General features: G+C 37.1%; 1 protein-coding gene across 1 annotated transcript in view; it reads right to left on the bottom strand.

Annotated features, from left to right (window-relative positions):
• Positions 1–974: 974 nt before the first annotated feature.
• FBN2 (fibrillin 2) overlaps positions 975–16,207 on the bottom strand; it is a gene marked incomplete at both ends in the record, with an annotated part of 178,819 nt that continues 163,586 nt past the window's right edge. Inside the window, 12 exons of the mRNA XM_082335529.1 lie at positions 975–1,346; positions 3,805–3,964; positions 4,657–4,888; positions 6,673–6,792; positions 8,427–8,555; positions 9,227–9,343; positions 9,494–9,616; positions 10,198–10,323; positions 11,022–11,228; positions 13,603–13,728; positions 15,106–15,237; positions 15,663–15,785. Coding sequence (XP_082191655.1) covers positions 975–1,346; positions 3,805–3,964; positions 4,657–4,888; positions 6,673–6,792; positions 8,427–8,555; positions 9,227–9,343; positions 9,494–9,616; positions 10,198–10,323; positions 11,022–11,228; positions 13,603–13,728; positions 15,106–15,237; positions 15,663–15,785 — 1,967 coding nt within the window. The remainder of the gene's footprint in view (positions 1,347–3,804; positions 3,965–4,656; positions 4,889–6,672; positions 6,793–8,426; positions 8,556–9,226; positions 9,344–9,493; positions 9,617–10,197; positions 10,324–11,021; positions 11,229–13,602; positions 13,729–15,105; positions 15,238–15,662; positions 15,786–16,207) is intronic.

The raw sequence follows: 16,207 nt of genomic DNA, 5'->3' as shown, positions 1-16,207 counted from the left end.
GCTGCCTACAGTAATGCAAGTTTGTAGAGCACCCTTTCTGAGAATGAGGTGTGGTTGCATGTGTGGTTCCTTGAGGTTATTGAAAGGAAGTACAGTACAGTTTGGTTCTGCAATTCTAATGGTATTAAAAGCAGTCAAGGTATTTTGCTACAGTGGTTGTGGCTCTTCTTCCACTATTTGATGTGGCTGATTCAGAATACAATCCTATTGAGCTGCTGTGAAATATGATCTCTGCAGAGACTGATATTGTAATTCTTGTCCGTTAAGACTCTCTTCTTTTTTTCTTGTTTTTGAATACTCGAAGTTTTGCAAGAGCACATTAGAATATCCAGAAGATGTACTACAGTGCTCTTTCAGCTCTGATACATTTTAAAATTACTTATATACTATTTGGATGACTGGCCCAAATACAAAAGGAAACACCTTTCTAATCTATTTTTTTTTTAATTAAGAAAGTACCTGTAACTGTTATAGCTCAAATTTATAAATCTAAAGAAAAACAAGCAAGTTTCCCTTTTTGTTTACATAATTTGTTATTTTCTCCATATATTACTGCATTAAAAATAAATAAACTTCTATATTTTTTTTTTTTTTTAATTAGGAACTATAGCAAAATACCCAAAGTGTTACAGACTGCTAACAGGAAAAAAATAGCTCACATTTTTGTGCCATTTAGTGCCATATGATGACTTCTTGAACTTTAGCTTTTTACTATACTTTAAATTGAGGTTATATAAAAGATACAGTAACCATGATCGCCATGTAATCAAAGTTTTGGCAGTGGCAGGGTTTAAGTTACCCTCCTGCAAGGGTGGTTCTGCAGTCGCGGCAGGATGGAAAGAAAGAGGTCTTCCCCTCTCCCTTCCTCCCCCAAAAGTCAGTGACTCTTTCAAAGCCTTTGAAAAGCAGATATGCTCAGGTGGGTAGATAGGATGACAGAAGTGACTAAGAACTGGACTCAATCTGGAAGGTGGCTAGTAGAGGTCTATCTGCAGCCTCATTCTGAGAGCTTCTCCGAGCTCCCCTAGGAGGTAGTTGTCCTCATTGCTGTCTTCCAGTTTCTTTAGCTCCTTTTTCTTATATAGAGGAATGCTGATGATTTCCAGTGTGTGAGTTCCAGGCACTGACTTTTTCTTAACTGTGTGCAAATAACTCAGTCCAACCCTCTGATGGATTCGAAAGATGCCATCATCATTGCCATGTGAGATGATGTAGCGCACGTGGTTGGTAAGGGGCGCAATAGCTGGCATGAGTTCTAGGATGTGCTCCTTGTCAAGCCTGGAAATGTTGACTCTCATCTTCAAAGGACTATCCATGTCTAGACTTTCCAAGCTAATCTGCTCAATCTGAAGTAAAGGAGGAAAGATTGTTTAGAGCAGGAAACAGATATTCACTTGCACTGAGAGAAGAATAATATGTAATTATTAACGGTTTCTGCATTTGTCAAAATCTAGCTGTGAAAGAAGCAATTGTAAATCTGTTTTCCACCTGGGAGAACTGCTTGATTCCATATAACACGCCCTGTAAATCTTAAAGGCTTCTCGCACAGGCTTAACAGGATAATTAAAGTTACAGCATCAGGTCTACAGAGGGGGCTCAGATTTCAGATTCTTTTCAGAATCCGTTTAACTTTATGCTTGCAAAAAGTCTGTGTAAAGAAGAGATCTATGTTTACTACTGCAGTAAAGACTGTATGTGAGGCACAGTCTTGTTCTTATGATCAACTTCAGTGAGGAACATTACAGAAACACATACCACAACACTACGGGAATTCCCTGAAACTTCTGGTAAAAATGTTGCAATGAATCCTGGCTTCTATAAACAAGCAGGCTCAGCGTTTGGTGATGAGGAAGTACAGTGATTATAAAGGAAGCTGAACTAAGGAGAGAACTGCTGTATTATTAGCCTTCTACAGAAAGGGCTAGTATGTCACGTTGTCCAATTACATCCCATTTGGACCACTGAAAGGAGTGTGGAAAAAAGACCCAGCATTGTTTTTCTGACAAATCAGTCATGTGTTCTTTTTTAATTTGAGCTTCAGTATAGTTATGCTGCAGGTGTGAATCTGTCCAGAGCTGTTAGCTGTGAACACACTTGGGGGCAGGAGGCAAGAATGAGTGTGTTCCTAGGAAAGCCATTTAACAAGCAATAGCTTTTGAAAGTGCTTCTACAAAAATATATAGGCTGTAGTCTTCTTTAAGAAACCTGATACTAAGTGAGGTATCTAGCCTACATGTCAGGATCCTTTCATGCTTGTAAAGATAGCAAAGGATTTCTCTCTCTGAGGGAATTCCAATCACATGTGAGTACATATGTGTACTAATATGTAATGATGTAATTAAAACCACATGGTGAAAACAAGGAAGATTTGTGGACAGGAGCAAGTACTGTAGTGTTTTAAATACTGCACCCTATAGATGACATTAGTGATAAGATTATTTCTTTTTTCACATAGTTTTATGGATGTGAAACCTTTCACTTTTACTGCTCAGGTGGTTCTAGTACTAGAAACTGGAAGGGTTAGTGCTATAAAAAAATGTAGTAACAAGATATAACAATTATGAACTAGATAGATATGAAATTAACTGTGCAATAGAAAAATGCTTTTCAAAACATCCATGTATTTCTGTGGTAGGTTGACTGCAGAATTCAGATTGGAACAGGTCCAATGGGAGTGGTGGTGAGGAGGGAAAAGGGATGTTTGTGGGAAGCGTGGATGTGCATGGGGAAATCAAACACTGAGATTTTAAGTGCCAACTGTATCCTTTAGAGCAGAAATTACAGGATTACTGGCTTCTTTAGAAACTTTGCCAGTACAAGAACTGGCTTTGATGACATCATGCAAAGTAGTGTGGACTAAGGCTGGAGCTTCTGGATTGTTTGATGCCCTTACCCTTTTACAAAGGAGACTTGTTTCCCCATTCTTTAAGTGTAACTTGTGTGGCTAGCACACTGTGCCATTTTAGTTGAGGGTTTGCATTTTGCCCATTTGCATTACACAGCTCTTGTACTACTAAAGGAAAACCTGTGTGTGTGTCCCCACCTCTAAATTGAGTCAGTTTCCCATTACTGCAGATTTCAAGACCAGAGCTAATGCTACAAAAAAATATCCTATCATACAGATAATGCAGATAACAGATACAGAGGTATACTCTTCCAGCTTTTGAAAAAAATCATCAAAAAGGTGTGATCATCAAAAAGTAGGGCTGTCCTTTCATTAGTATCCCATAACTTATTTTTATAAGCCCACAAAATGCAGTAAGAAAAAAATTAAGTCTGAAGTGTAATTCTCTAATACCCTCAGCAATTCTGCAAGTATTGGACTTAAGTGTACCAGCTAGGTCATGAACTCTAGTCCCCCACAATTGTGAGCAACCATGGAAGAGACACAGACTAAAATGATCTGTAAGTTCTATTTAGATGTCCCAGACCATAAAGTGCTATTCAATCTCCTCCTGACAGCAGAACAGATTGCAGACATGACGAGTTTCCTAGCTCTCTGTAATTACAGGAAATTATTTCCCTGGATATATTTTGAGGAACTAGACCACATCTCGCACTACGAAGGATTCTTTACAAGCTTTAAAAGCTTCATCTATTCATAGTTGTTGATGTCTTTCTAATTGTCACATCGTTCCTGCAAATAGGACCCCAACGTAAAAACCACTGAGGCAGGGGAAAAAAGATTTTCGCCATTGAATGTGGCCTGTTAAAAATTTCCCACCATTTACTGATAGCGTTGAGTATGGTATCTCTGAAAATACCTCAAAGTACATTATAGTGCTTATTTATCCTGGTACGTACAGTGTCATTAGCACTTCGCTTCTTCCTGTTTTCTTTTTTGGAATAGCCATTGATTTTGCACTCATAACATGCTTCAGGGGACAAAGCATTATCTTCATCAGCATCTCCATCCAGTGGCAGGTACTGGCCTTTGTTAAATCCCATCCCCGAGACACAGTGGCTGTTGAATAAAAACATCTGTTTTAGTTACTTCTTGCAGTTTTATGAATTGTCCTGTTAAATGGAAAGTGAGTGTATGTAATCTGTACCACAGTGTCTGTGTCCCCTTCCTTTCCCTTCCCTCAACAGGAGGTCTGTGCATTCATTTTCTTCACACTAGTGTGGCATACTGAGTGAAATACAACCGTTGGCTGAAGGCCTGTAGACTTTTCTAATTTTCATTTACAAGTTTTACAAAGAAACAGAACAAAACCAGCCTGCCCTGAACTTTGGGACTAAAAAATTCAGCCATTGTCATGTACCAGAACAATGTTAATTTGTGTTTAATGTTCTGGGTGGATCAGTGTGGCTTAAACCCCTTAATTATCTCAGTACAGATGGTACCTATCCTTATGCAGTAACAGTCCTCATTGAGCAGGTTTGTGAAGGAGTCCTTGTGCTGATACTGGGGGAGAAAGCAAAACTAATTGTTTAATGTTGCTTATATACTAGATTTAAAATGAGTGTCATGCTGCATGTACAGACATGTCTTTTTTTTTTCTACCTTATGAACAGTGTGTGCAAAGGGAGTAGAAAGGATGACTCAGTAGCCTGTCCTTCATTTGCACCTCTGCTCTTCAGTCTGACTAGGGTCCAGCCTTTTTATAGGTTTCTGAATGTATCTTTGATGAATGACTGTGTGGAGATACTCACCCTTGTCCAACTCTGTAATAGCCAGGTGGACAGCCGCAAAGATAACCACCTTCAGTGTTGGAACAACCATAATTGCAGGGGTTCTTGGTAGAAGAACACTCATTCACATCATGGCATGCACTGGAGAACTGGTCATAAGAAAATCCAGAAGGGCAGGCACACTTGTAACTTCCAAGTGTGTTGTAGCAAGAAGCAGAGCCACATGCGTTAGGATTGGAGCATTCATTTTCATCTAGTAAGCAAACAAAAGTATATTGGAATCTTCTAATCTGACAGACAACAGGCAAGCATGATGTAGCTAACAAATCAGAATATCTGCAAGTCCTAGGGCTCTGCTACATCCTTGACCTCATTACCCCATAGAGACTTGTTCTCTGAAGAAAAAGTACATTGGTAAAGGTCGCAAACATATAGCTGGGCTGTAAAGGTATTTTAGGATACTGTTACTGTTAACCTCAATGCTCTCCCTTCCTTCAAGGTATGTCTCCTGTTTTGCTTAGGGATCCTCTTTTCCCTGGCAGGGTACACTTCTACCATATAAGGTCCACAGAGGAGAAATGAGCTGGAACTCCAGGCATACTCCAACCATAGTAGTGTTCCTGGGCACCTAGCAATGGGCGAAGTTAGCACATACTTGTGGAAACCTGCAGGCTCTGTGAGGGGAAAGACAATCTAAAGAGAAAAGGAAGTATTGTCTTCACCTTGTGGGTGGTGAATTAAGATTCCAAGAAGAGGGCTCCTCCAGTCAGTGTGACTGATTTCGTTCCAGGCTATATTGTGAAAAATGAATGAGGAAGGTAGCTTGTAGTATGGAAGATCACGCTTTTGATAGTTGGCACGTTTTGCTTATTTTATTTATCTTACCAAGGTACTGTTTCACGGTAGGTGTTTTCCTCTCCAATACCATTAGCGCATGCTTTACCATTTTTGCCTGCAGTTACTAGGAGACATTCTTTTGAGGGCTATCCATAATACTCAGAGACTGTAGCTGGTTTGGAGTTTTGTGGGAGTTGTTTGTTGTGTGTTCCTGTCAATTCTACCCTAGTCCTTTGCTTTCTTTGCTGTAGAGCAGTATTAAGTAAGGAGTGGTGCTGGTAGTTGGGACTTCAGAAAAACTGGCTGGTGTGCTACTTAATATAAAATGGGTATAATAAACTAATTTATATGTCTAGGATCAGGACAGTAAGATCAGCCTAAAAGAAATGTATGGCAGTGCTCACAGCCATCCTCTCATTATGACACCATTGACAGAGAAACATGACAGCAAACTTGAAAAGGTAAATATGTTGTTATGGTGCCTGGTGAACAGTACACGATGGGGTTGTTTGGGTGTGTGCTGGTTTTTACTAAAAAAAAAAAAAAAAAAATTCCATATTTCATTTGGTATAGGAGTTAGCTTAGTTCATGGAACATAGAAAAGAAATGATGGACAGAATGAGCCAAACCTACAATAAAACTGCTGAGCTGATTAATTTGTCCCTGTTCCCTGCCTGAAGAACTAATGTTGGCCTTAAGACTGTATTTTGGAAGTAGGAAGTCCTTTAATGGTTATGTTGATATTTTTTCTCCCCATTCACTATAGATGCTTTTCTGTAGTACTCTCAAATTGCTAATGATGGTGAGTGATTCTTCCTGATGAAACGTGGGATTGTTTTTTGGTTTTGTTTTTTGCTTTTTTTTCCCCCAGAAGAGGTATTTACATTGATGCTTTCATGAATTCAATGAACATCTTTCCACCTTTCTCAGATGGGGATTTTTCCAAGAGGGGAGTCAGAATTTAGGCCTTACTAGGAAAGCTCCTCGTCACACAGAGTTTCAACAGGATGAGTGTGGTTTTTTGTTATCTTATGTCATTGACTTATGTTGGAAGTAATAAGTGTATGGAAGGAGAGGGAGAGAAGAAAAAAAGATTTGTGTCTGCATACCCTTTGTCCTGCCCATTTTGTCCTCATCTGGCAGTTGTCACTATAAACACTATGACAACTTTGCTGTTTTCTGTGGTGTTTGTTTCCTTACCAACGCATTGATTCCATTGGTAATGCTGAATATATCCTTGTGGGCATCCACATCTGTATCCACCCAGGATGTTTTGACAGCCATGCTGGCACCTATGGTTTCCATCACATTCATCCACATCTTTGCAATATGAAGTAGAACATGAAAGAACACACAATTATACATGTTGCCAAATACGTTACTCACTTTGATCATAATAATTGAAACACCAATATTTATAACAGAGGAGTAGTGCTGTAAGATGGAAGCACCATTCAGGCTGGTCTTTTGGAAAGCCTGGAAGTCAATTAATGTAGTGCTCTTTCTGTCTATCAATAATCTGACTGGAGCTTTTGAGCCTTTATATTACTCAGATTTGGAGAAGAAATACTATTCCTGGTAATCCCACGTCATGTTGCTTTGATGTAATGTTTAGAATCTGGATGGCTTTTATTTCAGTTTTCAAAACAACTATGTAGGACTGAGCTTTCAGTTTCCTGGAACATACTGAAGTGTTTGAATATGAGGAATACATACCAAATTTGGATACCAAATTTGGCTTACCTTTGCAACTAAAAAGAAAAAGCCATCTAAAAAGTCTCTGAGGCATGTGTAAAGAAAGGAGAAAGACACAAAGAAAAAACAAAATGTAAAAACTCAGTAAACTGAAATAGTGTCTGCTATAAGAAATAAGTAGATTGTAAGCCATCTAATGTGTCAGGTACAGTATGCAGTTCTAGTAGGAAATAAAAAATCATGCATGATATCACAAATTCTAAGTTACCCTTTAGTTGTCCACAGTTTGAAACAAATTTAACAGAATTGTGATGTCCCAAAGCCTGAGGTGCAGAAAACCATCATGCCAGGAACTGAAAGCTGTCATTTTATCAGTAATGGCATATAGAGCTGTTCTGATGTGCTAGTTGTGTACATATCTTGTGAATGCTTTGATATGTATAATTTAGTGTTTTGTTTCATAGGTGCTGCGTAAAGTCCGCAACAAGGATTCTCACTTTACGAGAACAAAGTAATCTTACAGAAGATAATGCTTTTTAAAACTTCTGGCTGCATATATTCTGCACTGTTACTCTAGAAATAGGCTCTAAATATAGATTCCTGTTTTAAATGCTGTATCAAGGAAGCTGACAATTTGAGATGCCATAAATTTGTGCACGTATAGCTCTGCATTTCTAATTTCAGCAGCCAGATGGCCTAGTACTGCCTTTTAATTTCTTCTCTGCTCAATATCTGAGGCCCACTGAAGAGTCTGGAGCTCTCAAATAGAGATTGCCTGACTGGGGCTCCCTTTTGGGCCAACAGAGAGAGATGGAACTTAACAATGTAATTTGTATTTTAACTGTAGTGAATTATGCTTCTGAATGTGTATCTTTAGATACCCTCACGTGGAGGATTACAATTAGCTGAAACAAAAATTGTAGAGAGATTCTGTTCAGACTGTATGAAAATGAAAAAGAAGAAACAACTAGACTTTTAGATGCATAAACCTATATGAAATTGAAATGGCAGCCTGGAAACAGTTGTTCAAGAGTTCAGCTAAAAAGTCACTTTTTATTCTAATTTGTGTAAAAATTACTCAGGCAGTATGTTCTTACATACAATTATGCTTAAAATTACTCAAATACATTCCTATTTCTTTTTGGTATTTACTTTTACTATGGCTGGTATTCTGTTCTATCTGTCTTTGACATCACATGATTCACTATACACAGAAGTAAGGATTTGCACCATAAAAAAATTCGACCTTCGCTAGTTACCTTCACAGTTCAATCCAGTAGAATCCAGAGAAAATCCCCTTTGACATTCACAGGTAAAACTTCCAGGGGTGTTTTGGCAAATCCCTTTTGATCCACAAAGCAATGGCTGAGAACCACATTCATTGTTATCTTCAAAATGCAGAGGAAAGAGAAGAAGGTTGGTGTACCTTCTAGCATGATTTTAGACATGTTCATATAACATTTCTTAAGAGGTTGAAATCCACAGAGGTGCAACAGTTTATTTTGAAAATGTAGCTTTTCATATTTAAATGTCAGATGACCTGACAACTCATGCAGAGCTATGAGTAAGTAATAAATTGGAAGTGCAAGTTGTAATTCAATTATGAGTGTGAAAGACCCAGGTATGTAATTGCTGACAGTGGAAAAATGCTGCACTTCTGTATTAGCTGAACTAAAATAGTTTCAGTTGGCAAGATTCATACATATGGTTAAGATTTAAAGACATCTGTATCTATTAAAAAAGAAAATGCAGTCTGTTTTCATTTAACTACATTTTAAATTGGATTTTAATACTTTACCCCTCTACCCCTATATTATACTTAGAATATAATAACATGTATTAAATATGTACAACTGTTTACAGCAAGCAAGAAAATACAAATGGTGGATAGACTGATTTTTCTTTAGCTACAATTGTTGCTTTTGAAATCTGATTTCTGGACTGCTGACATTATTGCTCTGTATTATTACTGTTTATACAGAGCGAAAGAAATGAATCAGAATTGAGAATGTTGCTCTTACAGAAAAACTGATGCAAGAAAACTAATCTTTTTTTTTACCAATACAAGCTGTGTGATGTTGCGTAAAACCAGGTGGACATTTGCATGTGAAGCCTCCAAGGGTGTTGACACAGAGAAACTGACAATTGTGTTGTTTGGTTTGACATTCATCAAGATCTGAAAGTAAGAAATGTTGTTGTCTTAAGAAAAGTCAACAAAAAAGAGGTACATTTAGTCTAACTTGATAAAAATATCACACTTGAAAACTATTTCCTTTTAAGTCGAAGTGCAACAAAATTAAACGTTACTGTGTATAACTTTCTTTACCTTTACATGTCTTTCCATCTTCTTGAAGGATATAGCCCCGAGGACATGAGCACTGATAGCTCCCTTCTGAGTTCTTGCAGACAAAATTGCATGGTTTAGGAGACTGGGAGCACTCATCAAGATCTAAAGAGAGAAACTGTTAAGTATCTGTTGTACTGATTTCTTTGTCTTTGAAGGGTGTTTTCTAAACAGCACTATATTTAAGAGAAAAATGTTTGTAGAAAGAGTCCCCAATTTACATTTGTTCAGAGTACCTATTTCTCTATGGATATGTCCTATGGAGTTGCTGCTACAGTGACAAACTGAGTATCTTGAAAGAGTAATACACTAGAGTGACAGTGGCATTAATATTTTCATCTAAGGACTAGGCATTTATTTTGGGGCGTATTATGGTATACTTATGTGTGTTAACCAACAGGAAAGTGGGAAAGTGTAGACCATGAAGTAATGAGCTGGTTTGTCAGTCAAAATCGTTATACAGCTGAAACGTATTTCAGTGCTTATTGTACTGCAGGAATACTGCCAGTACAGCTTGCTTCTCGATTTCCCCAAATGAAACGGAAGTGTGTATTAGGAAAGAAAGACAGAAAAGAGATAAAAGAGGTAAAGAGAAAAAAATGCTTTGATACAAAGGTTTACAGGGGTTGATAAATCATTATGTACCAATTAAAAAAATAACTGAAGATTAAGATGCTGAATCTTACCAATACAAGATGTACCAGTTATGTCAGTGGTATAGCCAACTTTGCAAAAGCATCGGAAGGAGCCCATAGTGTTAATACACTGTCCATTTCTACACAGGTTTGGCATGACCTTACATTCATCGATATCTGTATAGAAAATATTAAATATGTCACCTTTCAGGTTTAAATTGGACTTTTTTCTTCTCTTCTGTTTTTGCACAGCTCCTCCTCATCATGTTTCTGATAGGAACTTTATCCTTTCTTTCTCTTTAAAAATGAATCTGAAGTGAAAGTCAAACATCCTCCAAACTTTCATTATTGTTTTTTGTATCAACACCTTCCTGCTTTTTCATTGCGTAATCAGGTTCCAGTTTTGCTAACTCAAAATACAAAACCCATAGAAGTGAATTTTCTTATGACCAGTTAGATGATGTCAGAAATTTTTCACCACAATTTAAAAAATTATATTAGCTTCTGCTTCCTGTGTGGAAATAGTAACTGCAAAGCATTCAGTGAGACTGTTGTTAGAACAACTGTTGTTGCCTTTGCCTTGTATGCAACTTTTCAGCATACAAAAGCTTTGGGATCATTTCTAGCTTTTACTTACTGGTTGGTACCTCCTGTTTTAGATCCCAATCCTGAAAATTCTGCACAGCTGTGAGTATTCTGGTTGCAGCTACTGTTTAAAGGTGTTTTTAATCGCTGGTCTCTCAGTAACATTTGAAAAATCAAACCCTGTTTTGCAGGAAATTCTTTGAAGGAACTTCAAAGAGAATTCTGCATTTTCTTAAATACGTAAGCATGTTCTTTTCCCCTTTTCTGCCTCTGTTCATCCCTACAAATACCTCTTCCATCTGTAGCATAGCCTGGTCCATGTGGACAGAGTTTCTTATATTGGGTGGTTCCAGGAAGCGGACAGAGCTCACACTGGTTACCCCAACCCCGGCCTCCATCACAGCAGCACTCAGATTTAGTGACAAGATTCCGGCTGCTTGAAGCCATCTGACACATTGTCTGTAAAACTTCAGCAAAGCAAAACCCTTGGCGATTATCTGTAAGAAAGAATTAGATCAAGAAAGAGTAGGAGATAAACATCTGATCCATTAACTATCATCTGATGTATTATTCTGGCTCTTTCTCAACACACGCAAGCACTAGAAGATTATTAGCAACCAGTCTGTGAAGTCTATTCTGACTTAGCCTTTCAGATTTGTTGTGTCTTCTGATAATCTGTTGCCATTCCAAGTGCATTCCAGACATCCCTGAAATTCAGTACCTGCATGAGTCGGATGTGAGTTTTACTTCTAGGGAAGTTGTGCCCTGGGGCATATTTGGTGAGCTTTCTTGGTAGTAGAACAGGCTGTGGGCCAAACTGAGCTTCCACTTAAGCTCCCTATGTTTGGCTTGCATTTGAACAATTTACTTGGAGTGGGGTTAGAAGTTTGTTTTATTTGTTTTACTGGCCAAAATAGCATGTCTGATATCTATAATTACCCTGCTGTGGTTTAAATGACAAAATCCTTAGCACTTAAAAGTGTCTATGCAACTCAGTACTTTTTCAGTGGCACTCCTAGATTATGTTGGGGGCGGGAAAATATTTATATGGCCTTACTGTTGATCTGTCCTTTTCTAATTCTGTTTCCCTTAATTTTTAAATCTTTTGGTTAATACCTGTCAATCATGAAAGAGGGGCAAAACTTCAGCGTCATTAAGCTCCTACAAGTTTCCTTCAGACAGGCAGCTGAGGACAGCGGAGATCCCAGCTTCCAGTGCTAATGGAAACTCTAAATTTTGCAGAGGTGATGTCTGCTAAATAGGCTATGTCACCTGTCCTATTTGTTAATTAAAATGGAGACATTGTCATCTATGGTCTGACAGATGCTTATGTTTTTAAATGAAAGATTTTATTTTTTTCTCTTAAAGCTAGAAGTTAAAATGCTTCAGATTCCTCGGAATGTGTGTATGTATCAACACCCAGCTGACCTTCTCTTTTACAAGTGTGAGGAGTAGAATCTGTACATTACTTACACGAATCAGGTAAAATGCAAACTTTGGCTTTAGGCAAAACTTACTTTGGGTACCCAGTAACTTAACTGTTCACATCAAATAAAGCTGTCCCCACTAAAAGTGTCAGTTGTGTGAGACAGCATGTTTACTGTAGCAATTTGCAAGACTCAGCAGATTTCTGCTCTAGATAGGTATATGGTGCAGGTCTTTATGCACGTTATGACTTGAAGAACATATAATGCGTTGTCCCCAATTTGAGGTGTGGAATAAATTTTAATGTGAACAGAATATAAAGGTTTGCACAATATATTTAAAACAATGTAATCTAAGACTTAATGTTTGTGCTTTAATTCTGAAGAAATACTTTGTTTCTGCCAGACTCATTTTTCATTGTAATTTCTGACCCAGGAAACCCTAAAGGAAAAGCAGCAATGAGCAAACTAACCCAAAGTGTAGTTTTCAGAAAATAATAATAAAATCATATATTAAATATAAGAAAGTAATAATGACCTCCAAGCAGGGTATTTCCTTGGCATTAATGACTGGCTGGGGTTAACGGACTGTGGCATCCTCTTCCCATCTGGTCTAAATCCTTAGGAAATACCCTGCACTTCCAACATTACTGCTTTGCCATGAAGTCAGCACACTGCTGATGACAATTTACAAGCAGCTGTTTTTTTAGTACTTACATAAGATAATATACACGTATTTTTGATGCAAGAATATTAATAAATACTCATACAGTTTCAGTACTGTAAAATACTTTGAAGTATCTACACTTGAACACTGATCATGATAAGGTTTTGCAGTTCTGTTTGATTTCTAAAAAGGAAGCAATTAATTTTATAGTGCAAATGACAAGTCTGAACATATTGAAAAGGAAATACAGGTTGATGAATAAAAACCCCTTCATCAGCACTTAATGTGCAGGCCTGTCTCAAAACTTTTTAATATGTCTTGCAATTTTTTGGTGAAATCCTACTATTTTGGGTTCATAATCACTGTCTGAATTAAGGGTGCAGAAAATTCAGATGCCCAGTTGCAGTATTGTGGTGCATAAGATCGTATTCTGAATATGCAAACACTTAGTTTTGCTCTGCATCCCAGTTTTTGATCCATTTAAGGTAATTAAATTCTGTTTCTTCTTTAAGAACACCTGTATTTTGTCTGGATCATGTTGCTCAGCACCATATTTATGTCCTTGGGAATTTAGACACTTCTATGTGAAGCCCCTGATTGCTAAACTCAGCTGACATTCTCAAGATGCTCCTCATTCCTAGCATTATTTAATGTCATGTCATTGTTTAATTAATAATGATAATTGTTTAATTTCTGTAGATATGATTATTTACACTAATTTACACTCTACGTCCTTTATACTTTGATGTACGATGAAATATATACAAAAGAGGCATTTACCAAGACACTCAATGCCTGATGGACTTGACAGGAATCCTTCATTACATTCGCATCGGTAGCTCCCAATAATGTTCATGCAACGACCATTTTCACAGATACCTGGCTTGGTGCGGCATTCATTTTCATCTTTACAAAAATATAATTTAAAAAATTAAGTAAATTGTTGCAAGAAAATATATCAGACATCATAGAATACATTAATTATTCTGCATAATATTTGCAAAATATTTGCAAGAAGTGGAAAATCAACAACCGATTAAGCCTGGGAAGGACTTTCCTAATAACACTATCCTATTCCATTCCTTATGTACTGCATCCTAAGACAAAAGTTTTAATCCTTGTATGTTCTTTGCAACTTATAAGAAGAAGCAGAAAACACTGGCAGCAGAGCAAGTTCTAGTCACAACTTTTACCTGGCAAGTAACATTTAAATAAACCTGGAATATGTGCATGATTTGAGTAACAAATTTTCACTTTGTAATCATTTAGAGTCTCTGAATACATTTGACCTCTTCTGCAATCAGTCACATTTCAGTCCACACATCATTTCCCCGAAACAGTGTACAATCTTAGTGTATTTTCTTCCATAGCTAATGGCACAGATACTGTAAGCAATTACACACCTTTACAGATGCTTAAAATAAAACCTCAGGAAAACCTCAGGTGATTTAAAGGCATCATTACATGGCAAAAAAAGGCAAAATTCTTGTTAATATCGATTATTTCCCCTGGAAAAATCATAGAGATCTATAAAGGAGAGTAGTCATTCTCTTGCTGTTTCAAAATACTTTCATTTAAAGCATTTACTGAGATGGATGATTAATTTTTTTTTTCCCTCTGAGCCAATGACAGTGTCAGCTACTTCTGTCCACAGAGAACTTTGGAATGGTCTAGGTTTTTTTTATGTACCAGAAGAAAGTATAATTTCCCAAAATGTAGCTACGGTTTCCCCCTCAACTAATTGATAAAATGATGGAGGAAAGCTGTTTGCTTACTAACAGGATGGAGAATTATTTTGAACTACGGCAGTTCCCACATCTTTTGCTCTTCATGGCTTTTATATGTTGTTTCAGAATCTTACAGTTTTAATTCTTTAAGGAACTGCCACATTATTTATAAACAGTATTAATGCTAAAGGAAATGTAACTTTTTTTTAATGATAATTTTGCTTCCTACTCATCAAATGAGGCTCTCTTTTGTTTGGCACCTTAATTTTTTGAATTTAACAAGTGTCTGAAAAACTTTCTGATTTTGTTGTGCATTAAAAGAAACAAAACCAGAGTTTTTCTTCTGAAATACTTATTAGTCATTTACAACTACTTTCAGATAAGGCTCAAGCCTTGAAACAAAAAAGAACGTTTAAGATGTTGGGCATCATTAGCTATCTTAACTGTCCCTTATGAACTGCTATTTTCTAGTTTACTACACACATATACAGAGAATTTTTCATTTGTTTGCTTGTTTGTATTTCAGTAGATGTCTTCTTCCCTTTCTAAGCTTTACCTGTGCAGCCTTCTCCATCAGGTCTCCGGGTCATTCCAGGAGGACAAATACACATGAAGGTACCAATCAAATTTTTGCACATCATGCCTCTTGATTCGCAGTCATGGAGACCTTCAGCACACTCATCTAGATCTGGAAAAAAATATGTATTTTGTGTTTGAACTTCCTTTCAGAAGCTTCAGTTACTGAAGACAACTAACACTTTCTCAAGAAAAAGGACATACAGACTTCCCTAACTAAGAAGCACTGAAGAAAAACCTGAGATCTATGCTTAATTTCAGTTGTCTTAATCTTTGTGAGCTGTATCATCATGTTAAAGAAGAACTTCACCATTGTGACCTTCATGGCTTTACAATCCCCATCAAGGGATGCACTTAATAACAAAAACACTAGATACTGGTCTTACATGAGTCCTGAAAGAGTAAATCATCATCTGCTGGGCTGTTTGCTACATTCCGCTGAGAGGATGAATGCAAGATGCACAGAAATATTTGGATTATGCTTTGGCCAGTATAGGGTGATGGAAGTTGGGGAAAAGTTTATACATCAGTCATTACCTTTGCACATCTTTTGGTCTTCTCTTAGTTCATAGCCTACTGGACATGTGCATTCATAGAAACCATAGGTGTTGATACAACGAAAAGCACACAGCAACGGATTCTGAGCACACTCATTTATATCTGGACAGAAAGGAACAAAATAATAATTCTCCACTAAGTTTTAAAACAATCACCAAGGAGGTTTTTTATACCTGTGCTTCTCTTGTCAGCTAAAAAGTATCAGAAATGTAATAATTCAAACCAGAAACTTGTGGATGTTTGGTTTTGAGTAGCCAGAGAAAACTAAGCAAAGCTCTGCTTAAAAATAATGGCGTAATAAATATGGAACTACTTAAGCTTAGAATGAGAAGTTAGGACAGGCCTATTTCAGATTTCTATTATATGATCATTTTTAATGTATTTTTGTGTGATGAGAGATGTCCTCTTCTTTCCAGACAAAAAAAAAAATTCTTGCTTCAGAAAGTAAACTAATTATGATTCATAAATTACAAACTTTGTAAGAAGCATCCTGATCAGCATCTGATTTGTACACAAATCCCACA

Source organism: Platalea leucorodia (genome assembly GCF_965183815.1).
Source record: "Platalea leucorodia genome assembly, chromosome: Z".
In the NCBI taxonomy this organism is placed as follows: domain Eukaryota; kingdom Metazoa; phylum Chordata; class Aves; order Pelecaniformes; family Threskiornithidae; genus Platalea; species Platalea leucorodia.
The sequence above is the reverse complement of the archived record's forward strand: the minus strand, read 5'-3'. Positions and strand labels throughout refer to the sequence as shown.